The sequence below is a fragment of the Mirounga leonina genome, unplaced genomic scaffold, assembly GCF_011800145.1.
Source record: "Mirounga leonina isolate KUSES-001 unplaced genomic scaffold, KU_Mleo_1.0 Mir_115, whole genome shotgun sequence".
NCBI lineage: Eukaryota > Metazoa > Chordata > Mammalia > Carnivora > Phocidae > Mirounga > Mirounga leonina.
In genome coordinates, this window is record NW_023270268.1 from 91,428,129 (window position 1) to 91,456,005 (window position 27,877).

At 48.8% G+C, this 27,877-nt stretch overlaps 1 protein-coding gene across 1 annotated transcript; it reads right to left on the minus strand.

The window, feature by feature from the left end:
- Positions 1-2,926: 2,926 nt before the first annotated feature.
- Positions 2,927-27,870, minus strand: NR1I2 (nuclear receptor subfamily 1 group I member 2). The gene is made up of 9 exons (XM_034990823.1): positions 27,759-27,870; positions 10,002-10,290; positions 8,771-8,904; positions 7,162-7,349; positions 6,147-6,421; positions 5,192-5,334; positions 4,882-4,998; positions 4,444-4,549; positions 2,927-3,112 (listed from the first exon to the last, which is right to left on the minus strand). The coding sequence occupies exons 1-9, from the start codon at positions 27,868-27,870 to the stop codon at positions 2,968-2,970; spliced, it is 1,509 nt and encodes a 502-aa protein (XP_034846714.1). The 3' UTR covers positions 2,927-2,967.
- Positions 27,871-27,877: the final 7 nt, after the last annotated feature.

Consider the following 27,877-nt stretch of genomic DNA (forward strand, 5'->3'; position numbering starts at 1 on the left):
TAAAGTCTGCTCCTCTGTTTATTTGCTCATTGTATTTATTGTGGCGGTGGGGTTGGCTAATACTTGAGAAATAGTTAAACATGTCTACCAGCTGCAGGGGGTTGGGGGAAGGAGAACAATGCAAACATAAAGATAGCGCTTGTGGGATGGGCCTCCTGATGGCACTGAAGTGCATTTGTTTGGGATTCACTACTATTCTATTTCCTGCCCTATTTGAGTTGCAGTTGAGCAAGGTACCCTTTTAACTTAAAGCCTGAAAGACTGCATTTTTAGCTCTGAAGTTCTTCCAGAAAGTACCGACCAACCTGTCCTTTGGATCACATTTCAGGAGAACAGTGGTGGTGGAGGCCATTTCATAGGTGTTCTAGAAATAGGAAAGGGAGGGGTCAGATTGCAGAGCTCTTCATGGAGAAGTTTGTGAAAGGAAGTGACCCAGAGTGATGATACGGCCACCCATTTCGCAGGTGTAAATACTCATCTGCTCACCAGCACCTTCAGACTTAGCAGCACTGTGGGCATGTTAAGGGAACGTGTCCGGAGGAAACGGAAGCTGCTGTGTAACATGGCATGATGAGGCCCACGAGTTGTCAGAAGCTGGGAAGGGATGGCCAATCCAATGTCTGTTTCTCTTTACATCCTCTTCTCTAGAAAGGAGAGGCCACCCCAGCCTTCCCACAAGAAAACTTGTTGATGTCAATGCTTTCATTGGATCCTTAATGTCTGGGCCAGATAGAGATTGGCTGTTGAGTGTCTCTGGCTAATGAGGGGGCCAGAAGGCAAGCAGTACTTACTTAGAAGGGCTTTTCTCCTGAGCTTTGCAGACGGATTCTATCCTCACCTGAGACAAGACATAGAAAATGCACAGCAGCCACAGAGATGCCTAGAAACTGACAGTTCTGTATGTTCAAAGGCTCAGAAAAGGGAGTAATGGAGCAATCCAAACGTTTGAGAGGAGTAAAGTGGAATCTGGCTCCTAGCCCTATAAAGTCAAGATCCACAAAGCTATTGAAGTATCGTGTGTGAGCAATTTGGTGTATCTCACCTTGAATCTTAACTACACTTGGACTACAATAATTTTTGTATGATACAGAAATCCTCTGTACATATCAATTCAGCTACGCAGGTATTTTTAAAATCAATACCAGGACATGGGAGTTTACATCCCATCTTAATTTTGGCTTACTGTAGCCTATATTTAACAATTTTGGGCTCTTGAATGAATAGCACATTCAAAATTATTTCAATGGGGAAGAGGAGATGCATATGATTTATGAATACAGTTGAATAAAATTCCTATTTCCCAATGAGTGTAATGAGACAAAATTCCTGGGAACAAAATTTGTATTCACTGTATTTGGAGAGAGGAGCTCTTTTTTCCCCTCAGTTTCTTTTCTAAAAATGAGTGTGTTCTATATCCTTAATGCAGAAGAGGCTGGTAAATCTGGGGAGATGCCAAGGAATATGTTTGCTTGCTTTGATTTATAATGTCAACAATTTCTTATGTTCTCAAAGTTTGGCCTGCTTTTTGTAAAATGGTAAAAGCTAAACAAGTGTCTGTTCCTTAAAATTCGGTTAACTTGCAGCTTCATTTGCCTCAAAACATTAGACATTTAAAATTAATTCAATTACTAACCACATTTTTAATTTTGGTATATATATACACCAACACATATACCATATTGTGGGGTGTATCATTTTTATATGGATTTTTATATGGGATAATGTTATGAGCAAACCAAGTTAAAATTTTTGTTTTTACACCAACAGCCGTCAGATGTGTAAAGGGCAATAGTAAAACAAGTAGTGAAGAAATAGATATGTATATTATATAATAATATTTCTATTTTCCCACCCGCATATTTCTTTTCTCCCCAGAAAAGAAGGCAAAAAAGGGTTTAAATTTCTAGCCAAAAATTAATTATTTAAATCCTCTTGCCTTGATTTGACACGAAACTCATGAACATATTTGCTAAGTCTTGTCCTTAGGTGTAGAATGCCTTATGTAATATTAGTCAAAATTTAATTTGCACCAAAGGCAAAAACATTTTTACTCAAAATGGCTATAAACAAAGCAACCATTGTCATTTTCTTTAGCTTTCAAAATAGATGTGTAAACAGGAAGATAGAGTGCATGCATAGCTAGCATGTTTATTAACTGCCTCTCAACACAACCTCGTCGCAGAGAGCACCCCAGTGTTCCAGCCTCGGGGGCAAACCCAAGCCCCAGGTCAGACGTGGAGCAAACCTACACTAAGTCACACACATGTGCACACAGCCAGTTAGTGCCCTTCCTCCCACGAACACATGTTCCACAGATCCCTCACTTGGTCCCTCAGGAAGCCCACACAGCTCCGCGTTCACAGGAAGAAATTCCTTGTGCTTCTTATGGCCCTTACCACTTCTTTGGCTCAAAGCTCTCTGTGTTTCTGCTTTGTTTTCTTAAGTTGAACTTTTAAAGTCTTGGAGGTCCAGAACTATGTCTGAGTCGGCGCATACCTCACAGCAAACTGCATATTGTTGGTGCTTACTAATGTGTTTGCATGGATGCAGAGACACAGAATGAAGGACGCAGAAGGAAGAAAGAATAGACAGGTCATGACAAGACTCTGACGTTTGCTGTAGGCCTTCTGGCTTCTCTCACAGACACTTCCCCTCTCCCACCATGACACTAGATGCTCAGACCACAGGGCCATTTCCAAGGGGAGGGTGGTCTTGCCTCTGAATGGGCCTGGTCTATAGGCCAGTGCGCTCTCCATCAAAGTGTCTATGGCTTCACTCTATGCTTCACTCTGGGGAGACCCTCGTCCCTTTCCTGAGGAATGGTTGTGAGTTCCCCGGGGAGGGAGGACCTGCAGGGCATTGCCAGCTCTCCCCAGTAGCCATCTATCTAGTCCCAGGAAAGGCAGCTCCGCGGGCAGGGCTCTGGCTCAGGCTGCCCCTCGGAGGCTCTACCAGGGAGGCAGCCGCTCAGCCATCTGTGATGCCGAACAACTGCCGCATGAGGGGGCTAGCGAGGGGGTGTGTGTCCTGGATGCGCAGCAGCCTCTGGGTGTGCCGAGCATTGATGCTGCGGAGCTCGGTGAGCATGGCCATGATCTTCAGGAACAGGAACCTGCAGGCCAGCCAGAGGAAAAGTTGGGGGTGCTGCCCACCCTTGGCCCCATCCACCAACCCTGGGGCTGCTTTGAAGTTGCACAAGTTTGGGGGCATTATTCTTAGAACATCTCAGGCGAGCCAAGAGACAAGGCTCAGTCGCATTCCTTAAGCTTCTCTTAGTCCGCGGATGAGAAGGGCAGAGCAGCTTGGGGGGACTGGGGCGTAGACTTGCACTCCTCGCTGGCCCCTCACGCCCTGGGCTGGAGTCCTCGGACACAGACACCTCCGTGGGAAAATCCAGGCATTGCGGGGGCCGGGCACAGAGGGCAGTCCCGGGGGTGGAGGGGATTCACTGCCTCGGCGAATGGCTGCGGGTCAGGGCCGAGCGGAGCAGCTGTGGAGGCAGGGACTACGGGCTGCCCTGCAGATCCTTCCTGGATCTAGCCTGGGATCTAGCATCTGAGACAAACCTCGCGCCTTAGTTTCTGCACGACGCCTCCTGGCTCCACACAGGGGAGGACCAAGCAAATCAAGACATGGCCCAGAGGCTGAGCTCAAAATAAAGTTGAAGGGGGCCAAGTAAGGACTTGGGGCTTGAAGGGCAGCCAGCGCACCCTGTGCAGGCCTTCACCCGTCACGGCCCGGGCCCGTGGGGCTGCTGAGAGGCAGTGAAGGGACGGAAACCCCTGAGCAGCCTTCCTCCTTTGGTTGTGGCCAGAACAAACTAAGGAGTTTCCTACCCTGTCTGCTTGTGCTCGTTCCTGGAGGTGATCAGGCTGCGCTCAGAAGGGTGGGCTACCGACGTGTCCGCCCGCGGCCGCCTCCAGATCCCGCCTCTCTGGCTGGGGACCCTGAGGCAGTCGCCCTGAGCCTCCAGCCCCTCGCAGGGTGTCGTGGCACCCATTTCGTGGGGGCTGTGTTCAAGATCAAAGGGGACATTACATGTAAACTGCTTGGTACCAGGGCCGGCACTCCGCAATGCAAATTTATTATTACCATCATTGTTGTTGTCATGGTTATCTTCACTACCATGCCAGTTACTGCTGGCTATTGCTAGAAGAGCCTGTAGGAGCCTCGGGGGAATACCTGGCTGTTCCCTCCCTGCTGACAGGAGTGGAAAAGGGCAGACAGGAGCTGTGCCTCAGGGAGCAATGTCCATGGCTGGGCATGGCCTCTGGCCCCCCTCCGGTTTCTCCGTTGTTGGGCTGGAGCTCAGGCTGACTGGGCCAGAGGCTGCCCCGGGAGCGGCTCCAGTCCGCCCTCTCCGAGAGGCCCAGAACAGGCGGGGGGGCTAGAGGACGGGGCTTCTGGAGGGACCCCCTCACGCCCTCCCCGCTTGCTGCTCACCGGTGGGCAGGCTGGGGCCGACTGCACTCGATGTAGGCCTTCAGGGCGATGGCAAATCTCTCCTGCAGCTGGTCCACCACGCTGCGCTGCGCCACACCCGGGCGGTCTGGTGGGGAGGGGAAGGCAGTGTGATGGCAGCAAGGCCGTGGCGGCAAAGACAAGAGCAGCCCGGCCCAGAGAGGGCAAGTGGCCAGCCAGCCGCCTCCCGGAGCCAGAAGCACCCAGGCAGGGAAGGGAGGGTAGCACTCGGAGGGTGCCTCACCCCACCGACCCAAGGAGAAGCCAGTCAGGGGCCCCCTCCTGGCCGCGCAGTGAACGGGGGCAAGGCCATCTGGGGAGGGCGGGGGTGGGCCTGCCGCCTCCTCCAGCTATAGCTGAGGGGGGTGCCAGCAAGCGGAGGGGGGAGGAGTGGCCAGGCAGGACAGGTGGGGTCATCACCTGGGGAGAAAAGAGAGATGGCCTGCATCAGCACATACTCCTCCTTATGCAGCTGCAGCTTCTTCAGCCTGTGGTGGAATTTCAGCACGGGCTCCAGGAGAAGCTGCTGGAAGCCACCTGTAGGTGGGTGGAGGGTGGACAGGCCACCTTCTCAGCCTTCCCTCACCGGGCTCTTTTTTCCCATCGCCGGGTCTCTGCCCTGCAACCCCAGGACCCGCACATCCTGGCGCAGCTCTTCGCCTCCCTCCACGCGTGTGTTTGCCCCCCTCCGCCGGGGTGGGCGGGCGGCTCGCGGGCGGCTCGCGGGCACCTGCAGGGTCTTCCAGGCAGTAGGACAGCCGGCCACACTCCCAGGTTCCCGTCTCGGCATTGAACACCGTGTTGAATCTCAGCTGGCACAGCTCAAAGGTGGCCCCCTTTAGCAAGGAGATCTGGTCCTCGATCGGCAAGTCCCTGGCGGCAAGGATGGGGGGGTGCCAGCTTCCACACGGGGTGCTACAGACCAGCGGCCTCCTCTGCCACTCAGGGTTAGGCTGACCCCCCTCCCAAGCTGAGCGGCCCCGACTCCCCGCTGACGGGCATTTCCAGCAGGAGCCCAGAAGGGAGGACATTTAGGCTGGCTCTTGAGGGGCCCCCTGCCTGTCGTCGGTTTCCTCGGAAATTCGCTGCCTTGTTTTCTGCACCAGCCCCTTCTTTTAGATCCATAATCTCAGCAAGTTGAGCTTATTCTCTCAGGTTTCCCAGCGCCTGGCTCAGGACCTGGCGGGTAGCTGGCTTTGAACTCTGTGCAATCTGCTTCCAAATCTGGCCCCTCTGATTAACTGCGACCCTGTGCAAGTTCCTGGACCTCAGTGAACCTGTTTTCTATTTGCAGAATGAAGGCGGGGGTAATGCACACCTCCGGGGGGGACTGTGCTCACAAGAAATGGCACGTAACCTCACACCTTGATGTTACATTGCGGGTCATCGATGTCAGTGGGGATCTGCCAAGATCCACACATGCAAGCAGGCCTTTCTCTTACTCCCTTGACCTAACTGGCTACCATCTGACCCGTGGCCACCCTCCCTCCAATAAATAAGGCCCACAGGGGCTCCTGGAATCTAACCTGCCCTCTGCCTACTGATGGGTAGGGTAGGTGGAGATTAAGGAGGGTCTTTCGACACCAGTATCGCCCAAATTCAGAGGAATCCACCCTAGACCCTTTGAACCTGCTGGCCACTGCATTCTCCTCTCCACACCCACCCAGCCCGCCGCTGGGTCCTACCTGAAGTGGGAGATGACTTTGGCAAAGTTGATGATGCCTTTGAACATGTAGGTTGACATGTCGGCCATGTGGGGCAGCAGGGAAAAGATCTCTCTCCCGCTGCTGTCAGCGTGGGGTCTGTAGTTCCAGACGCTGCCGTCCTCCCGGCACAGCCGCAGAGAGACCTTCAGCGAGCACAGGTCTGCCCTGATCTGGCTCCACTTGGCAGCTTCTTGCCCCACTGGAGTCTGCAGAGATTCCGGAACCTCGCGACCACTGCTGGGCACTTCTGGCAGCTGGGAGGCGGAGAGAGGACAGGACAGACGGCATGTATTCTCCCAAACAGGTTCCTACACAGGCCCAGGAGGGCTCGCGGCCACGGCTGCAGCCTGAGAGGATGCGCAAATGCAGGCATGCACACACACAAATGCACGCACATGCACATGCATGCGCGTTCACACACACATCAGGTGGTGCGCTTTCTGGATCTGTCTATCAATGTTCCCTCACATCCCTGCCTGGTCAGGAATGGGCTTGCTCTCTGCCCAGTGGAATGTAAGGGGTCTCCACCAATGGGTGCGTCCCAAGCATCCCTGACTTAAAAAGGAGGTTGTGGGAGGCACAGATGGAAAGAACAGACTCCTGGGGTCACTGGCTGCCAGCTCTCTGAGTGGAGCCGGCCACCTGAGATGCCTGTGAGCACAGAGCAGGAAGAGAGCACCAGGATCAGACACGGCTCACGTTGCTGAGATCACAAATGTGTCTTAGATCTGTAAAACCCGTTCACAAATGCCAGACCCCCAACAGGTCCTGACCCTGTCCTCATAAAGCCCCAAAGGCCAACCACCCTGGAGCAACTCAGCTGCCAAAACTGTTTCTGGCTCAGCCCCACTTGCTACCTGCCGTGGAAGGAGAGAACAGAGATTCTCAAACCTGTGTCAGAATCACCTCGGGGTTCTTTGAGAACCCCTGGGAATGGGACTGGGGTTTTGAGGAGCTAGCATAATGGCTGAGCCAACTTGAGAAAGCCTCATACCCGGAAATTCTTGAAATTGGAGAAGGTGGTGTCGAAGGTTTTCATCTGAGCATCCATCAGCTCTCTGATCATCGTCTGCTGCTCCTCAGTCAGCCCCTTGGTTCCCAGGGGCTGAGTGCCCATCCGTTCTCTCTTCTTCGTCCTGATCAAAGCCCGCCTCTGCTCCACAGCCGCGTCCGACATGATCACTGCGGGGATAACCAGGAACAGGCTCAGGCACCTGCAGGAGCTTGGCTGCCCTTGGTGACCCTCCCCAGGCAGCAGGCAGGGGAAGTGCTGGTGACAAAAAACCCACCCTGTCCTAGACCGTGGGCTCCCCTGGAGAAACCCTGGGTTAAGCACAGAGAACGAGATGCAGCTGGTGTGCTGCCTGAGGCAGTGGGTTTGCGACAACTTTGTGGAACCGTGGGAAGAGCTCGAGCTGCAGAATCAAAAGGTGCTGGGTTTGAGTGACAGCTTTGCCACTCACTAGTGGTGACCTTGAGCAAGTTCCTTAACCTCTCCGGGCTTCAGTTTCCTTCTTCATAATTGGGAGCGACAGTGCCCCCTTCACGCTGCTGCCACAATTAGGCATGGCGTGCAAAGTGCCTCGCAGAGCTCCTGGCACATGGTAAGTGGGCCATCAGTGGCACCTGACAGTAGTCTTCTTTGGTGGATTAGATACCAGGCAGACTCCTCAGAGTCCCGCCGAGGCATCTGGGTCTCCAAGACCCTAGAGAGCTGGGGCTACTACTTAGCAAGATATATCAACTCCAGCCACTTCCTGTCTAGCCTGGAGCCTTAGGGCCTTCCATGGATTTCTGGAGCCCGCTCACATGGCAGAGCGAAGAGGTGGGGGTTGGTGCGAGGAACAGCAGGGACAGCCAGGTGAGGTCCTGTCCACATGCCCAGGGAACTGGTCCCCTGAAAGAGGCTGCCCACTCTGTGATCAGTGGAGACAAATATGCACCGGAAGCTTCCTGCATTTTCCCCATCAGCTTTAATCTCAGAGTGACCTGGGAGCACATTTGTACACCAAAGCTTCACGGGTAGAATGAGATCACCCTATGTCACCTGTCAGCAATGGTTCCTCTGTAGGACACCAGGTTTGGGTGGCTGATGGGCACTAGCTGCTGTAAGATGTCTCTGGCTTCCTTCTCCCCAATTCACCTCGCCCAATTTGGCTAGACCACCATGAGGACAATTATGAAGGCGACAAAAAGAATCACGCAGGGGCACCTGAGAGGAAAAAGGAGCATGAGATGCCCACCACACCTCCCAGGGCAGAGAACAAAGATGCAGTGAGTGCATCTGTCCAGTCCCTCCAGGATCGCCCCGTGGTGGTGGTGCGGGCAGGTGGCCCACAAGCTCTCCGCCCTGAGTCTGCCTGTTGCACACAGGCCACACGCATGTGCACACCCACGGTGCGTGTCTGCACACGTGCGCATACACATCCCCACGCTTCCTTCCCACTTGCCCCCCCTCCCCCCGCACACCTGTCCCAGGCTCACGGAGCGCATGCGCCCCCAGGCCACGCCCGCGCATGCGCCCCAGGCCGCGCCCGCGCATGCGCCCCAGGCCGCGCCCGCGCCCGCGCCCGCGCCCGCCCAGGGTACGTCCGGCTGCTCGCTCTCCTTCTTCATGCCACTCTCCAGGCACTTGCGGAGGCGGCAGGCCTGGCACTGGCGCCGGGTCTTGCGGGTGATTTCGCAGGTGCCCTTCCGGAAGGGGCACCTCAGCCGGGTGTTGCGTTTCATGGCTCTCCTGCGAGAGAACAAAGAGCGAAAGGCAGGTCCGGGGAACACCCGGGCTTCGTAGGTCGGGGGGCGCCGAGCTACGCTGCCGTCTGGACCCTGTTGTACTCCGCACGACCCACATGTTCATCTCTTGCTGGAACGTGGCTGCCGATGTGGTTGCTTCTGGGCCTGCGCCAGGCCCCCAAACCCCGTGGGACCTGAGAGCAGCTCCCAAAGCCGGGGCCTCTTGGCTTGGGCGACGCGCAGCTACCGCAGCGCCTCCCTGGGGGTCCCCCGGCCCCCCCCCGCAACCACAGCATGCTGACTGGCAGCCCATCTTAGGGATGGTAGGGTGGGTCCTGGCTCTGGGAGCCATGTCCAGTCCATGTCCGGCCACCAAGAAGAACTCTGCAGACGGCCACGTCAGGTTGGCTGTCCTGGGAGCTCGTGAGGGTCCCAAGTGGGCCCCGAGGTGGGAGCTGCTCTCCGCCTACCCGGCCCTCCCTGAGGGCAGACGGCCAACTCCTCACACGTTCTTTCTCTGCTTCCCGCCTTTCCTGGCCGGCTTCTGTTCCTCTTGATCTGAGCCCCGCTTTGGGCTTTGGGCTTTACTCTTCTTCATTGGGACAGTGTGAACCCTTCTGTGCAGGCCTGTCTTGCTGTGAGCTGGTACTTTTCAGCCCTTAAGTTTCTGACCTCCCCGTTTGCCTGTTTCTAGATGAGACTGTTTTGTCCTATTCTTCTTTTATTTTAGGACATTCTTTGCTTACCGCTCCCTACAGCTGATTTGAGCACTGTTTTGGCTTTTCAGATTCTTTCTTCTTTTATGAAGTGCTTTTCATTTTATTCAAGAACACATGGAGAAACAAAAGGGATATCTTAATGGAAGGGGCCCTTTCCCAGGTAAGACAGGAAGATGGAAGATGAAGAAATCCTCTGAGATATTCATGACTCTACTGAAACAGTAGGAGGCTTTTGAATCGGCCACTGCCCCATACTCTGAACCCGAGATAGGTCAAGCTGAGGCCCTAAAGCAGGGCCCAGCGAGCTAGTGGCAGAACCCCACTTAGAAGTGACCCAGTGTGTCAGGGTGACAGGTGGGTGATGGCTGGCTGGTAACCCTACCTGAAAAAGCCCTTGCATCCTTCACATGTCATGACATTGAAGTGGTAACCAGTCGCCTTATCCCCGCATACACGGCAGATTTGGGGACCCCCATCTCCCTCATCTGCACTAACAGCAGGCTTCCCAGGAGCTGCATTTGCTTCGTAGGACACAAGGTCAGCATGGTTCCAGCTTTCTCCAGGTCTCGCCTCCAGGTTGGCTTCCAGGCCTCTTGGGCTAGAAGTGAAAAAACCACAGGGAATGAAGGGGCCCGACAGAGATGTGCTGAGACAGTCCTCCCTGTGTGCCGCTCACATCTGATTCTGCGGACCCAAGAGCTGAACCATGGGAGAACTGGGGGTGGGGTTAGCACTCGTTATCAGGAGAGCTGTCACGGTGGAGGTGCGCACGCAATAATAGGGCCCTGCAGGAAAGCATGTGAGCAAGAACACGGCAAGAGAAGATTCCGAGAAAGAAATGAGAAGGAAAAAGAAAAGGCTGCCTGGGTGGGGTCACAGAAGCAATTCTTGAATGGACTGAGATTAGGAGCCCATGACCTGGTCAGAGGCCCAGGGGACAGGCCACTTGTTGGATATGGTTCTGGGACTGAGGAGACCCAGGGGAGACAGCCTCTCAGGCATGTGGTGGCCTGAGTTCCCAGAGAAAGCTGAAAAGGCGGGGCAGAAAGGTGGTTTTCAACTGAGTAACCAAGCAAATGGGGAGCAAGACAGAGAGGAACCAGGCTCCCAGAATGCAGGAAGACAGTGGCCCACATCCCAGTCAAGCCGGGGCATAAGTGAGTACTCAAAGAACTTGTACCCATTAGTAGACTTGTGGTTGAGATGCTCGCCCCAGGGAACGTTCACCTTGAGAGTGTGCCTTGAATTCTATACTTGGAATGAGCACAGAGGAGGGTGAGCAGAAATGGGGAGCTGTCCTGTTCATGACGCCCCCCAAAAGCCTCTCTGGGCACTGATTGTCCAGGGCCACCACACCACAGATGATGTTGCCTTTTCTTAACCCCAAATAAAACTTGTAGTAAAATTTCAACACAAAGGTTTCTATTTCCAGCAGCATGATAGATGAAAGCAAACAGTCCGCCTGTAAAAATTAATCTGTCCTGCAACCCTGCTTCCAGAAAACTGCATATAAAATAGGCTGATGGGAAACTTGAACTGAACAGGTGTAGGGGGAATCCCCCCTGGTTTTTCAAATCATGATCCTGACCTCATATGGGCTTGCAGACAAAATGTATACTTAGAGTGCTCCCAAAAACCTGAAGCTAAGGGTTTGATTTAAAGAAATCTTGGGTGGGCAGTGCTCCTGGACACCCACAGAAGCAGACACACTCCTCCTCTCTAGGGGACCACTTTCCACTGAGGCACAAAGAATCACACAAATAATTTTCAAGAAATATGAGCAAAACCTCCCAAATCAGGAATCAAACACTAACATGGCACCATGAGCAAGAGCCAGCAAAAACAACTTACAGCAAAATTAAGACATGCAAAGAATTGTCTGCTAAGGGACAAAGGGGAGGAAACATTTACTTACACTGTGTCTGACTGATAACATTCTCCAACTCTGTAATGAGGAGGTATTAGGATTAATGCCAGAGTCTCGCTTCATAGCATTTGTGTAACTTTTACTTTGTTTTGCCTGAATTTACTGTTAAATAAACAGATCTGGTACATTCTGTAGTTCATTCTCTTCCATCTTTATGAAGCCCCAGTTAAGAGAACCCATGATGGCTTTGCTCCGAAGTTGGCTCCCAACAAACCACACCTCCTGGGGTCAGCACCCTAGTGCAGTCCTCTTGCACGAAGAATCTGGGGTGGCCTGTGACTTGCTTTAACCAACAGAATTGTGGGGAAACGACACTGTGCCAGTTGTGGGCGAAGCCACAAGAAGGCCTGGTAGCTTCTGCTTCTGCCCTTTGGGGGAGCCCTAACCCACCACGTGAGAAAGTTTAGCTATGCTGCTAGGGTTACCACCCAAAGGGACCATGCAGAGAGGCCATGTGAAGAGGGAAAGCCCTGACATGACAAGATGAGAGAGGCCCATTTGCCCTGGCCTTCCAGGCCTCCCCACCAAGCTCCAGACAAGTGAGCAAGCTCTCGTGGACGTCCCAGCCCAGCTAAGCAACCAGCTGATGCCATGGAGCAGGACTCCTAGCTGAGCTCTGTCAACACAGAATCATGGCAGAAAATAAAATGGTGGCTGGTTTAATCCGGTAAATTTTGTTTAATCCGGTAAGGTTTGTTACATGGCAAGAGATAATGGAAACAGAACCCCTAGAGTTCTGTTAGAAATAGATCTGACCTGGGGTGGATGGGGGTATCAGCTGATGCCTGCAATTCTGACCCTACTTCCCCCTTGCATCAGTCCTTCCAGCATGGTGCCCTGTGGACAGGAAAATGACAGTGCCTGGGTGACCGTTATGTGCCAGCCATATCTCTTGTTCATGTGAATTTAGTAAGACTAATTATACACGCAGTTTCAACTGAATCCAGCTGGGCTTGCTCTGAGGGTTGCACCTATTCCTCACCGGGCTTGGTAATCTGAGCATGCTGGAGAACGTGCCCTACAGGAAGGACAGGTCTGAACTTGGGGAGAAAGAAAGGAAGGAGAGTGGTGCATCCCAGGGTGATAATGGAGGGAAATTCTAGAAGAAACGTGGAGTTCAGTTTCTCCTATGGAAGGAAAGGATCCCCAAGTGGGGCCGGAGGAGGACTGCAGAGGTAGCATTGGAGGATGAGAACTGCATGGTCCCTGGGTGGGCTTTGACCTTGGAGGACAGTGGTTACAGGAGGCTCACCCTGCACGGTCCTGGTTGAGCAGCTTCAGACTCCAAAATGAGGCCAAATGAGACCCTGTCCATAGACCTGGCATCTGCTGATCAAGGGGGACTGAGCTGTGAGAGGCAGCGCACTAGGCATGAGTTTACACAACCCGGACGGTATGGGGTAGATGGCTGATCATGACAAAAGACCAAGAAAATCAGAGAAGTGTGTGAATATTCACACTCCTCCCCTGTAGAAGGAATGTGTGAAAGGGAGGTGCTGGGGAGAGAGTCTACTTCGGGGCAGAAGGAGGGGTGGGAAGCCATCCACTAGGGACCCTTGGGGCCAGCTATCGAGAGACTGTGTGCGAGAACACGGTGAGCCATGCTATGGGTACATCCAGGCTAGACAGCGGGTATAGACACGGAGAGCGGCTGTCTTTGTGTGCAGGGAAGAAGGAGATGCCCAGTAGAAGGCCCATGATGTTGCCTGTTGGGTTGCCAAGTTTAGCAGAGATGTCTGGAGGTGGAGGAGAAAATCCTCACCAGAGCAGGAAGAGGAACATGCTAGAATGGGAAAGATGAGCAGGAAAGAAACCCTCTCCTGGGTGCTGAGGTAGATTTGGGAAAGAGACACACGAAGGAAGTGAGAGTGGGGGTTGTCGTTGAGGAAGAGTCAAGAGCAGAGGGAAGGAAGTTCAGGGACCCAAGTGACCAGTGGCACAGGTGGCGAGGTGGGGGGCGGCAGGAAGACACGAAGAGGGCAGAGTAACTGACCAAAGGGAGACTCCGATCATGGATGTTTTTCATAAGGCAGCAGGAGAGAAGAGAGACTTCAGTTAATCCTGGGGCCAGAAAAGAATCCCAGAGAGAAACTGGACATGCTCGCCCTGGAGCCACAAGGCAGAAAGAGCAGACTGGCTGAACCAAAAAGCATCGTGGCAGTTGCCAAAGCAGGACATTTACTGAGCTCCCAGTGCACTGGTTCATGGGCTCTTCTACCTTCCCCCCCAGCGTCCACCCACAGAGCTTGGCGTTCATCAGAGCATCCCTTACAGCACGTGGGCATGCTGCACTTTGCTCGGTGATTCTCTGGGGCCACCGCGTGAGACACAGGCACTCTCCTCTTCAGCTCTTCCCCGGCTCCCTTGCCGGCCAGTGAGCAGAACCACCGCAGCAGACTCTGCCCAGCTAGTGTGGGGGAAATTTGAAGTTCTCGACTTGGTCAATGGGCAAGTAGAGGTGCCATGAGTCAGCTCATGTGAGGTCTGAAGCTTATACCACTGGGGGGGGGTCTTCTTCAAGAAAAAGAATGCACATGGCAAATACAGAATTAGGTACTAAAGAGAAGATGTATTTGTGAGAAAGATTGAGAAAAGAAATCACAATAAATTACACTGTTAATATTGTCCTTTGTGGGAGACAGAATAATGGCCCCCAACACATCCTAATCCCTAGAACATGTAAATGCGTTTCCTTATAAGGCAAAAGTGTCTTTACAGATGTGATTGAGGAAACAGACCTTGAAAATCAGAGAAACTTCCCTGGGTCTGGTCAGAGAAAGAGATGTGATAATGGAAAATTGGTCAGATGCTACACTGCTGGCTTTGAAGATGGAGGAAGGGGCCATGAACCTAGGATTCCAGGCAGTCTCTAGAAGCTGGAAAAGGCAGGAAACAGATTCTCCCCTAGACCTTCCAGAAGGCACCAGCCTGACAACGTCTTGGTTTCACCCCAGTGATACTGACTTTGGACCTCTGACATCTAGAACTATAAGATAATAAATTTTGTATTAAGCCACCAAGTTTGTGGTGATATTGCAGCAGCAATAGAAAACAAATCATTCCCCTCATATAACAATGATCTTGTAATGTCATTTTTTATATAAAGAATCAGAAGATAATAAAGTTTTTCCTTTAGTATCATTGACCAAAATTTGCTTTTTATTACGATAATGGGAACATTTGCATCTTCACATCCAGCTGAGGATTGTTGTCAAACATAAGAAAACCTCTACTAAGATTCTTTCGTATAAGACTTCATATTTGGAAGAATTTTCCACAGTCTAGGTTCTTGGCTCCACACATTTCAAAACTCATTCCCCTCCTTCAGCCTGTGCTGGGCCCCTGCAACGGTGGTGGACGAGCAGCAGAGTGGGGCATTCCTCGGACCCGTTGCTACACTGGGTGGTTAGCAGTAACTCAACCCCACACGCAAGTAATTGCCACCATATGCGTCTACCCAAAGTACATGTATCCCCAACTCAATCTCCAGTGAGCCCGTGGCCATTCCATCAACACCTGACGTCAGGGAAAATAGGACAATAGAGTAGAAACGGTCTAAAACAACCATGCTTAAATATCTTACTTTTGAACATGTTACAAAAGCATGTAACAACTGTGGGATGGAACCCATGTACGGAAGGGGCCCCCAGAGGCATAAGCTTCAGTGGCTAAAATCAATCCCTGCTCTGGTTCCGTTGAACCTGTCAACAAAGGGACACAAACTGCTGGAGTCTCAAGGAGAGATCACGTCTCAGACCGGCCGACAGAGCCTTTACTGCTCACTCTCTCTGTGTGGGAGCCCGATGCCAATGTCAGGCCCAAACGCCTTGACAAACATGGCAAAAGGAAATCTTCAAAGAAGCCCCTTCCACTGATCAGGTAGAGCTGGACTGCCCGGCCTGCAGTCGACCCTGTCCTGCCTCTCTCTACACTGTTAACTCTTTAATCTTCTTCAGTGACAAGGACTGAGGCTTCTTTTTCTGTCTGGCAACAGTGAAGGGGGAAGAGTGGGCTTTGGCTAGGACAGAAGGGGTCGGCAGCAAGGTGGGAGTTACAGTCAGACCTGGGGTTTTGAAAGGAGACCCATCATCAAATAACCTTTTTTTTTAAGCACAGAGATCAAGGAAAGCTTTTGATAGAAAAAAGCATTACTCCCTCCCCTGTCCCCTCACATCAGAAGACAGGATGTGTCAGATAAAATGCCAACATTTGTGAGACAATTACATGAGAAGAAATGGCCCGGCAGACAAGTATTCACAGCCTCCCATCTCTGTCCTCATGAAGGGGACTCACAAATTCACCCAGCCTGACCTTGCAGGAAGAGGATGCTCAGCAGGCCTATCCCACCCACGGCCGCCCTCAGGGGCTCCTGGTTAGACCAGGTTCTGGGGGCCTGTGAGGGATGGTGTGACTGCTCTCTCCGAGGGACAAGTCATCCACCGACCCATTAAGATCCTCTCCTAGTGACATTGAACGTCAGATACACAGACAGAGCCAACTTAAAGGGCTGGTGGGCTGAGCTGCTGCCTAGGGGGCCACCATATTCAAAGGGTATCAAAACATTGCTGGAATAACTCAGAAACAAAGTAAACCATAAATTGTTTCCTTTCCTACACTCCTTGACAGTGTAGACGAGTCTCTGTGGAGTAACCAGGGGCACTCATATGCCTGTCACCCTGGGCCACTCCAGCCAGGCACCTGAGGGTAAGCCTCTGAAAACCCTGAGTAACCTGCAAAAATTGACAGAGCCAGAAACAGAATACTGTGTGGTGTAGGGCTGTTTGCAGGGGATGAGTAGACTATTTTATTATCTAAACACTTAAACATGCCTTCTAAGAAGTTGTCTGGCTTGGAAAATGGTGCAGAATAAATTATTTATATTGACCATGAAGGACACGATACACATTTTGCATTAAAAAAAGCATCACTTGCCAATAAATACATGAAAAGATGCTCAACATCACTAATCATTAGGGAAATGCAATGAGACCTCACTTTACACCCACTGGGGGGCTGCTGTAACAGAAATGGAAAATAGCAAGTGCTGATGAGGATGTGGAGGAAAGGGAACCCTCATGCACTGCAGGTGGGAAGGCAAAATGGCACAACCACTGTGGAAAACAGGGTGGTGGGTCCTCAAAAAATTAAACGTAGGACCATATGATCCAGCAATTCTACTTCTGGATTGAAAGCAGGGTCTTGAAGAGCTATTTGCACACCCATGTTCACAGCAGCATTATTCACAACAACCAGAAGATGGAAGCAACCAAAACGGCCATCAGCAGATAAAGGGTAGACACATACAGTGCAATATTATCAGCCTTGACAAGGAAGGAAATTCTGGCACATGCTACAACACGGATGAACCTTGAGGACATTATGCTAATGAAAGAAGCCCATCACAAAAGGACAAGTACCATTTGACTGTAGTTGTAGTTAAACTCATAGAAACACAGACGAATGGTGGCAATGTACAGTCATTATAGGCAATAATACAGTATTGCTAACATAGTTAATTAGCTAATAATATAGTACTGTTTATTTGAAAGTTGCTGGGAGTAGAAATTACACACACACAGAGTTAACTATGTCTACTGTGTGGGGTGATGGATGAGTTATTTTAACGTTGGTAATCATTCTAAAATATATATGTCTATCAAATCATCACATTGTACTTTTTTTTTAGGTTTTATTTATCTACTTGAGAGAGAGAAAGGGAGAGGGAGAAGCAGACTCCCCACTGAGCAGAAAGCCCAATGCGGGGCTCGATCCCAGGACCCCGAGATCATGACCTGAGCCGAAGGCAGACACTTAACCAACTGAGCCACCCAGGTGCCCCACATCGTACATTTTAAATATATACAATTATATTTGCAATTATTCCTCAATAAAGTTTAAAAAAGTAGGAGAATGGTTGCCAGGGCCTGGGGCAAGAGAGGAATAAGGAGTTGTTGTTTAATGGGTAGAGTTTCAGTTTTACAAGATGAAAAAGGTCTGGAGATCAGTTGCACAATAGTCTAAATGTTACTGAACCCTACATTTAAAAATGGCTAAGATGGTAAATTTTATGTTACATGTATTTTACTATAATTTAAAAAAATACCATCACTTTCACTAAATAAATGTTAGTCAGATATTTAAAGAATATTAAAAGGGAAACCAATATATTAGCCTGAAGTGAGTGGCCAGATATCTCAGTCCCACCTTGCCTGGGCAGCCCTAATGCCCAAAGAGAAGGAAGCCCCCGGGAGCCAGGCAGGGCTGCGAGGAAGCAGAAGGCAGGAGAAGCTGGAGGAAAGTAGTTAAAGAAGCAGAGGAAAGAGGAGGAACAGTAGTTCAAAGCACTACAGTAAGGAATAAAAAGATAACCAGGTCACGATCAAGCTGCATTGGAGCTTGGCAGACCTTAGCTTCCAAACTACACTGGAATCCCTGTAACAGTTAAGATCGCTGTCTGCTTCAGAATCCGCACCAAATAACCCAGAGCACGTGTTTATAATCTAAGATCGGGATTCTCCAACGTTAACGTGCAAACAGATCACCTGGGGAGCTTGTTAAATGCACGTTCCAACCCCTGGGTCTGGGGTGGGTTCCGGATGCTGCTGGCGCTGCTGGTCCACCTCCACACTTGGAACGGCAAGGACCTAAGAAATCCAGCTAACCCAGACCGAAAATTGGCTGTGCACAAAAGGGACACGATGGAGAAGATGACTGAGCGGCAGGCCGAGGGTACGGCAATTCAAACATTTTAGGGTTCTTGAAAATAGAGGAAGTAATCAAACACACATGCGAAATAACTCGGCCGGGTAAATTGTTTAAAGTCGATATGCGCTTGGGGGTGAGATAGCTCCTTCCCAGGAAAAGGGCGTGGGGAGGAGATGAATATACATTTAATCTTCAAATGAGTCAAATCAAAAAGCTTCGAAGCCGGGTCACCAAAATTATGGGGAGGCAAGAGTAGGCAACTTGGAGTTGAAGCAGCAAGGAGTCTAAGTGGAGGGGAAAATGATAGAAAACTCATCATTTTAGGGCTAGAAACTACTGTAGACAGTAGGAGTATAATATACATATGTTTTATATGTAGATACATGTATGTATCTACACACTTAAGTGTATAAAATCAGAAATGTATGTGCAATTTGTGTGTGTGTGTGTGTGAAGTGTGTGGATATATGTCAGAACTGACCAGAGGGTAAAGAGGGGGAAAAAAGCAGGTAAAGGGAAATTATGTAAGAATTGAGTTTCTGGGATGCCTGGGTGGCTCAGTCGGTTAGGTGTCTGCCTTCAGCTCGGGTCATGATCCCAGGTTCTGGGATCGAGCCCCGCTCAGCGGGAAGCCTGCTTCTTCCTCTCCCTCTGCGGGCCGCTCTCCCTGCTTATGCTCTCCTCGCTCTCCCTTGCTCTCCCTCAAAAAAAAAAAAAAGAGAATTGAGTTTCTAAGAAGTTGACAGTGAAGCTTATAAACTATTGGCTTTGTTCAATGAAGGGAGAAGGTTGGCAAATTTTATTAACTCATGATGCAGGTTTTATTATTTATGAAGTGATTGCCAACTCATCATTTCATGCAGGGGGACCTGTGAGGTCAGCAGAGAAGAGCCTCTCTGCGGTTGAGCAGGGCCAGCCGAGTCTTATTATCCCCTTTACGACTGGAGACACTGGGGCTATGTGCCCAAGGTCACAAAGGCAACAAGTGATGGAACTTTCCCCTTGAGTCTGATTCTTCCTATAGGGCAAATAGATACACTACATACTGTGTAAGTTGCATTTTTTGTCACAAAAGTCACAGAGATAAAATGAGATCATATATTTAAAATTTTTTTTAAATAGATCAAATATTGTGAACAAAAGTGCCCCCCTTCCTTGGCCCTAGCATGGGACAGGCACCCGGAGGAAACTCAGGAAATGTCACATTGCATAAATTCAAGGGAGAAGTCAGCTGCTATCTTCAGGTGGCTATAAATGCAATTTGGCCTTTGTGCGTCCTGGGATGCAGTCATCAGATCCAAGGGGTCAGAAAATTTGTTCCTAGATGCAGATCAGGGTTGAGAGCTGGTGTCAGCCCAAGTCAAAAGTACACCCTGTACCATCTTCCAATATTTAACAGAGCATGATGACCTCTGAGTCAACTGCCTGTCTCTTCCATGCGTTTGCAGTGTTCCTACTGCCTAGGGTTCAGAGTGTGACTCTTTGGAATTCATACAGATTCAGGAGAGCTGTTTCAGACTTTACATGAGAAATTTGGATGTGTCTCTTTATCTTAATTTTCATTTGGATATTGCTATTTCAGTGTTTCACAGAAGTTTAGGAGATATGGCAGGTAGATAAGCAGGTGTTGGGTGGCAGGGAACTCTTCCCAGTCCCCTTCAAATCCTAGCACTTAGAAGGCCCCTATATGTAAGAAGAGTCCCACACACACTCCTCTGTCGAAGAGTCCTACAGAGAAGTCTCCAAGAAATAGGAGTTCACAGCATGAAATAATAATGAATTAAAATCAGAAACACTGGGGAGCCTGGGTGGCTCAGTCAGTTAAGCGTCCAGCCCTTGATTTCTGCTCAGGTCATAATTTCATAGGTTGTGGGACTGAGCCCCGCATCTGGCTCTGTGCTCAGTGCAGAATCTGCTTGTCCCTCTCCCTCTGCTCCTCCCCAGCTCATTCTCTCTCTCTTCCTCTCTCAAATAAATAAATAAAATCTTTAAAACAGAAACATGATAAAAAATACCTAAACATCGAAGGGTTTATGAATGGTATCACTAGAATTGTGCAGTGCACAACTCCTACAATTGTATACATCAGCCCTGAGATTATCCTCCAGTCTTAACTATTACTCTGCATTATGTTGGAAGGCCAAGAAAAGGCAATGAGACAAAAAAAAAAAAAAAAAAAAAGTAGACTATGTAAAGATAAGGAAGGAAAGAACAAAACTCTTTTACATATATAATATGGTTGTCTACCAAGAAATTCCAACAGAATCAACTGATAACGTTTTACGAGTATTAAGAGAATTCAGTAACATGACCAGACAAAATATCAAAACACAAAATAGATGTTTGGGGTGTCTGGGTGGCTCAGTTGATTAAGCATCTGACTCTTGGTTTTGGCTCAGGTCATGAGATCGGGGTTATGAGATCGAGCCCCATGTTGTGCTCAGTGAGGAGTCTGTTTGAGTTTCTCTCTCCCTCTGCCCCTTCCCCCTCTCACTCTCTAAAACAAATGAATAAATCTTTAAAAAACAAAATGAAACCAAACACAAAATAGATTTTGTATATATCAGTAAAAAATCAATTAGAAACAGTAAAACTATAATAGAAATTGGCTCTATAATATTTCCTATGATAGAATAGGAAATAAATTAAAAAAAAAAGAGTATCCAGCAGCAGACATGTAAAAATGAGAATTTAGTACACGATGGAGGCTATGTTCAAATGCATAGGGAAAGGGCAGACTTAATTTGGAATAAAGGACTAAAGGCCTATTTTTTTTTTTTTTTAGGTGATAAAGGTATTAAAAGAAAGTGTGCTGGGGCACCTGGGTGGCTCAGTCGTTAAGCGTCTGCCTTCAGCTCAGGTCATGATCCCAGGGTCCTGGGATCGAGCCCCACATCGGGCTCCCTGCTCCTCGGGAAGCCTGCTTCTCCCTCTCCCACTCCCCCTGCTTGTGTTGTTCCCTCTCTTGCTGTGTCTCTCTCTGTCAAATAAACAAAATCTAAAAAAAAAAAAAAAGTGCCAATACTTTATTATCATCATAATCTTGGGATGCTGAGAAGGCTTCCTTAAATAAGCCCCAAAGAACAAAATCCTTAAAGGAGAAAATTAATAAATTCAACTAAATCAAAATAATAATAGCAATAACAATAACAGGAAATACTTCTGTTGACTAAAAACATGATGTAAACAAAGTTAAATAACAAGTCCCAGGCTTCGCAGGAATATTTATTATATGTATATCAAAGGATTAGCATCAAGAATAAAAGACTCCTACAAGGGAGTGGAAGAAGATAACGCCATATAAAATGAGCTAAGGATATGCCTGGGCAATTAAGAAGAGGAAATACAATGGCCAAGAATGATATAAAAAGATGCCCAATTGCACTAGTTGTTACAGGTTGGTGTGTGTCCCCCAGGATCTCAGAATGTGACTCTATCTCCAAGTATACCTTTAAAGAGGTAATTAAGTTCAAATGGGGTCATTAGGGTGGGTGCTAATCCACTATGACTGATGTCCGTGTAAGGAGAAGTTTGGACACAAGACAAGATACCAGGGATGTGCTCCCACAGAGAGCCATGCAAGGACCTCGGAAGAAAGGACACCTGCCGACTCCTTGATCTTGGCCGTGGAGCCTCCAGCACTGAGAATGTAAGTGTCTGGGGGTAAGCCGTCCAGCGCGTGGTGTTTTTTACGGCAGCGAAGGCAGACTAACTAGCACATTAGTAATCAGGGACATGTACATATTTTACAAATGGGTTACTATTTCACTCCTCCAATTGGAAAAGTGATAAATGTTTAATAGCAAGCATCAGGGTGTGCAGGAGCAGTAACTGCCGTTCTCTGCTGGGTGGGACATAAATCGGTGCAGGCGCTGGGGAGGGCAATTGGATAGTATCAAAAATTAAAATGCACATATTCGGGGCGCCTGGGTGGCTCAGTCATTAAGCGTCTGCCTTCGGCTCAGGTCATGATCCCAGGGTCCTGGGATCGAGCCCCGCATCGGGCTCCCTGCTCCGCGGGAAGCCTGCTTCTCCCTCTCCCACTCCCCCTGCTTGCGTTCCCTTTCTCACTGTGTCTCTCTCTCTGTCAAATAAAGAAATAAAATCTTTTAAAAAAATAAATAAAAAATAAAAATAAAAAAAAAATAAAATGCACATATTCTGGGGCCCCTGTGGGGCTCAGTCAGTTAAGCTTCTGACTCTAAATTTCAGCTCAGGCCATGATCTCAGGGTCGTGGGATGGAGCCTGACGTCGGGCTGCGCGCTGGTCCTGGAGCCTGCTTAAGATTCTCTCCCTCGGGGCGCCTGGGTGGCTCAGTTGGTTAAGCGACTGCCTTCAGCTCGGGTCATGATCCTGGAGTCCTGGGATCGAGTCCCGCATCGGGCTACCTGCTCAGCAGGGAGTCTGCTTCTCCCTCTCCCGCTCCCCCCTCTTGTGCTCTTTCTCTCTCTCACTCTCTCTCAAATAAATAAATAAAATCTTTAAAAAAAAAAAAAAGATTCTCTCCCTCTCCCTCGGCCCCTCGCCCCCCCAAATAACTATAAACCTCTGGAAAAAATAAAATGCACATATCCTATGTATAATATATATAAAATTATTGAGGTAGAGCTATATATGGAGAGAGAAAGTCTCTATATGGACTATGGATATGAAAAGTTTGTTGGGTGGAAAACCAGAATGAGAATAATATGACAACAAATAGTTTACTAGTATGACATATATGTATATGTGAATGCAAAGGAGACTGGCAATAAATACACCAAACTGGTTATAGCAGTTACTTTTAGGGAAACGGGATTGGCATTAGCAGGAAGGCTTAAGGAGAATTTAGCTTTATCTATGCTGATTTATCATTTTACTTTTATTTATTGTTTTGAGTTTTTATTTAAATTCTAGCTAGTTAATGTATAGTGTAATATTAGTTTTAGGAGTGGAATTTAGTGATTCATCAGTTGCAATACAACACCCAGTGCTCATTACATCACACATGCCCTTCTTAATGCCCATCACCCAGTTACCCCATCGCCCCCCACCTTCCCTCCAGCAACCCTCAGTTTGTTCTCTATAGTTAAGAGTCTGTTTCCTGGTTTGCCTCCCTCTCTTTTTTCCCTCCCTACATGCATCTGTTTTGTTTCTGAAACTCCACATGAGTGAAATCATATGGTATTTGTCTTTCTCTGACTGACTTATTTCGCTTAGTCTAATATACTCTAGCTCCATCTACATCATTGCAAATGGCAAGATTTCATTCTTTTTGATGGCTGAGTAATATTCCATTATATATATACAGACCACATCTTCTTTATCCATTCATCAGTCGATGGACATTTGGGCTCTTTCCATAATTTGGCTATTGTTGATAGTGCTGCTATGAACAAACATTGGGGTGCATGGGTCTCTTCAAATCCGTATTTTTGTATCCTGTGGGTAAATACCTAGTAGTGCAATTGCTGGGTCATAGGGTAGCTCTATTTTTAACTTTTGGATTCATCATTTTACAAAGAGCATGTAATCATCTGTTACATTCATAATTTTAAAAAGCTATTACCTACTACCAACAGTTTAGTCAGTTTTGTGGTGGTTTACTATGTTTATGCCATAATAATTAAACAAGTTGATAGCTTGAGACTAGGAGTTGACAAACCTTTTCTGTAAAGGGCCATATAGTTAATATTTTAGGCTTTGGGGGGCAATACTGTCTCTTTTGCAACTATTCAATTCTGCTGTCCTAGGGCAAATGCGGCTGCAGATGATAGGTAACTAACAAGCATGGCTGTGTTCTAATGAAATGTTATTTATAAAAACAGCTGGTGGGGGATGCCTGGGTGGTGACTCAGTTGGTTAAGCATCTACCTTCGGCTCGGGTCATGGTCCCAGGGTCCTGGGATCGAGCCCCACATCGGGCTCCCTGCTCCACGGGAAGCCTGCTTCTCTCTCTCCCACTCCCCCTGCTTGTGTCCCCTCTCTTGCTGTGTCCCTCTCTGTCAAGTAAATAAATAAAATCTTAAAAAAAAAAAAAAGAGCTGGTGGTTCACATTTGGCTTGTCAGCCGTAGTTTGCCAATCCCTGGTTTAGACTAAATTTATTATATAACTAAAAGGTATTTTAAAAAGGATATTGAAAAGTATACTTAAGAAATAAGTATATGGAAAAATTAATCTTTCCTATTAACCAACTAATTAAATAAGTAGTAGCCTCTGGGGCCTTGCTTAGAATATTCTGGACTCTGGCCATATCATTCGAGATCAAACGCCCATCACAGTGGAAATAATCCAGTCACCTTGGCCATGTTGGTGCTGACCATTGACCACCCAGCAACAAAGTCACACAGCCATCCCGTGTGGGAGGAGTCTAGTGCCTTCGCAGCTGACTCACTGAATCAAGGTTCAGTGGCCTCAGAGGTAGCTCCTGACCATCCCCAGATACGGTGTTGCCTTAAAACAAAGCCGCTGGCCATAGCCTCAGCCAGGCTGGGCTGTGATGTGGGGAGGAGGGGGGCTCGGTGGCACTGAGCACACGTAGGAGAGGTTTTGTTCTGTGGGACAGGGCACCTACCCTGGCAAGTAAAGATAGAACACTGACTGGGCCAAAGCCAACTCAGCCCAAGGGCTGGGGAGGGGTTTGGAAGAGCCTCTGAGGGACCCCTTGCAGAGGTGATCAGGCCCTGTGACTGTCACGATGCTATGTCTCAGCCCTGGCCCCAAGGGCTGCCGACACTCACTCAGCAACTGAGAGGAACCAGGGCTGAGCTGTTCCCAGCCCCCACAGTCCTGCACCTTGGTGTTTTTCTGGATCAGGAGACTCCAACTCTGCAACAGAGAGGGGGCCGATTGTACGTATGACTCATCACGGCTGACAGAAAATTGAGATTTCCACTGTGACTATTTCTTTAGGAGGCAAGTGCATGATCAGGAAGCATGGTTAATGGAACTCAATATTAAGTGATTATCTTCATGGTTTTTTCCATCCTGGAAATGCGAACAGCAATAAGGCCAACATGATACACAGCCCTCTATGGTGCTGGCCTCAAATGTTACAATATATTTGTGTTCCCACTTTTTTTTTTTTTTTTTTGGCAGGGAGCTGGGGAGGCAATCTCCCCCACCCCGGCCCACCCCACCAGCAAAAGAGAAAGAAAGAAAGAAAATCCATACCTGCTTGGTGGCAATTTCTTTGCTGTGACTTCTCCTTTGGGGTCCGCTTTGAATAAGCAGGAACAAAGGCTCAACCAGAACCTCAGTCCCCCTGAAGTTGTTGCCTCGGTGAAGACTGGAGCATTACCTTAATCTTTGGTTTGTTGCAGTGGTGAACACCTCGCCCGGGCAGAGGGCAGAGGCTGTGCTCCCGCTGGAGTTAAGCAGGGCTTGCTCTGCCCTCGTCTAGGTTATTTCCCAGGATGTGAGCCAATCTGGTCTCTCACCTACATTTCAGTCCAGGTCAGACAGAGGCTCTGAGTGGCCCCCATCTGGCACTCCTAAGTCCCAAGTCCAGAGTTCCAACTAGCAAATGAACCGATTACCATATTTACTCTCATTACATGCCCCCACTTTTTTCTCTCCTGTCTTCACTGTAAAACGCTGGGGAAGGGGAGGAATGTTGCCAGTATCGCTTTGTCTAACTGGTTCTGTGCAAATTCATGCGTCTGGCCATCTCTGTGCTGTGGCCTCCAGGGCAAAGTTAATTCAAACCTAGATCTCCTATCATGTCTTCATTTGTCTAAGCCACCTTCCTGGACAGTGTTACTTGACTGGATGATGAGTGAGGGCCAGCGTGTTTAGGTGAGAGGGGGCACGCAGGGAGAGAGGAAGAGGGAAGGATGAGGCGGCTGAGCCCATTGCCAGGGAGTGGGCACCCACAGCTCTAGCCTTAGCACTGACGGCTGACCTGGAGCCAGAGAATGGGTGCAGGGCTCTGTCCTCCTCCAGGCCTGCCAGGAACCAGCAGCCCCTCACTCCTCAGCCTGATCCTTCGTGTTCCCTGGGAGGAGCTTGATGGCTGTTAGAGCTCTCAAGGGAAAAGAATAGATAAAAGCCAAAAGCAGGGGGGTTTCACAGGTTATGTTTCTTCTACTTGCTTTTTTTAAAAGATGCTCTATGACAGGCATGGGGAGTGGACTAGGTCCATGCTTCTTGAGAATAGTAAAGCTGGTCTTGGGGGAAGGAAAAAGGGGGGAGGAGGAAGAGGAGGGACAAGGGAAACTGATCAGTTAGATGGACAGGGATAAGAACTGGAGATTTCTAAACAATTATCACGGTCTTCTCGGGAAAATTTGGACTTCCTTACACTTGTTTCTGATTTATTTTTTATTTTTTATTTTTTTTGGGGGGGGTTTTTAAAAATTTTTTTATTGTTATGGTTTTTTTTTTAATTTTTTATTCTTATGTTAATCCCCATACATTACATCATTAGTTTTAGATGAAGTGTTCCATGATTCATTGTTTGTGCATAACACCCAGTGCTCCATGCAGAATGTGCCCTCCTCAATACCCACCACCAGGCTAACCCATCCTCCCACCCCCCTCCCCTCTAGAACCCTGTCTGTTTTTCAGAGTCCATCGTCTCTCATGGTTCGTCTCCCCCTCTGATTTCCCCCGCTTCATTCTTCCCCTCCCGCTACCTTCTTCCTCTTCTTCTTCTTTTTTTTTTTTCTCAACATATATTGCATTATTTGTTTCAGAGGTACAGATCTGAGATTCAACAGTCTTGCACAATTCACCTTGTTTCTGATTTAAATTGTTTTTATCTTGAATTAGAAATTTTAATCAAGCCCTCCTGATAAGAAAAGCAAGAATAAGTATGGTTTTCTTGTTTTTGAGTTAAACTGGTTTCTTCTCTTCCCCTCAATTTTTCCCTCCTGGATGTGAGGAGGATTGGAATCTAGGGTCAACGTTTATCAAGTGATTGCTCACCTTGCTCTCCTCAACCAAATGCAGAAATAAGATGGTGCATGTGTCTCACTATTAGGGAGCTTCAGCCAGCAGTGGTGACTGGGACCCATGGCCATGCGACTCCTGTCTTTCAGTCCAGTCTTTCTGTCTATCCATAGGGGATTCTGCTAGGGCTGGGGAGCATTGGATTATAAATCCCACTGGTTGGCAGGTTGACTTGGGCCTTGGACAAGGAGGACCTAGAAGAGGTGAGATACTGGCTTGGGGTGCCAAAGGAAGCAGCCTGTCTAGGGTGCCCTGGTGACACCCCCAGTACTTGTAAAGCTATGACCAACAGGCCATGACCAAAGCCGGTGGTGGGGAGGTGGAAAAGGGTTAGGAACTCACTCCAGGAAACCTTTATTTCCAAGATTAAAAGTAGGCCTTTCTGGGAGCACAGAGGATTTTTAAGGCAGGAAAACATTCTTGTATGATACTAAATGGTGGATACATGTCATCAAACAAACATTAATCCAAACCCATAGAATGGGCACCACCAAGAGTGAACTCTAATGTAAACTATGGCCTTTGAGGGATTGTGATGTGTCAGTGTTGGTTCATTGATTGCAATAAATGTACCATTCTGCTGGGCGATGTTGATAACAGGCAAGCTATGAGGCTGAGCATGTGCAGGGTCAGAGAGCATATGGGGACTGCCTGTACCTTCCTCTCCATTTTTCTCTGAACCCATAACCACT

Bases quoted from the DNA above. Each gene is read 5' to 3' on its own strand.
- NR1I2 (XM_034990823.1), bottom strand. From the start codon at position 27,870: ATGGGTTCAGAGAAAAATGGAGAGGAAGGTACAGGCAGTCCCCATATG. The intron at 8,905-10,001 runs GTAGGGTTACCA...GTTCTCTCGCAG, and splicing joins GGATGCAAGGGCTTTTTCAG to GAGAGCCATGAAACGCAACA. The intron at 7,350-8,770 runs GCGAGCAGCCGG...TTATCCCCGCAG, and splicing joins GAGTGGCATGAAGAAGGAGA to TGATCATGTCGGACGCGGCT.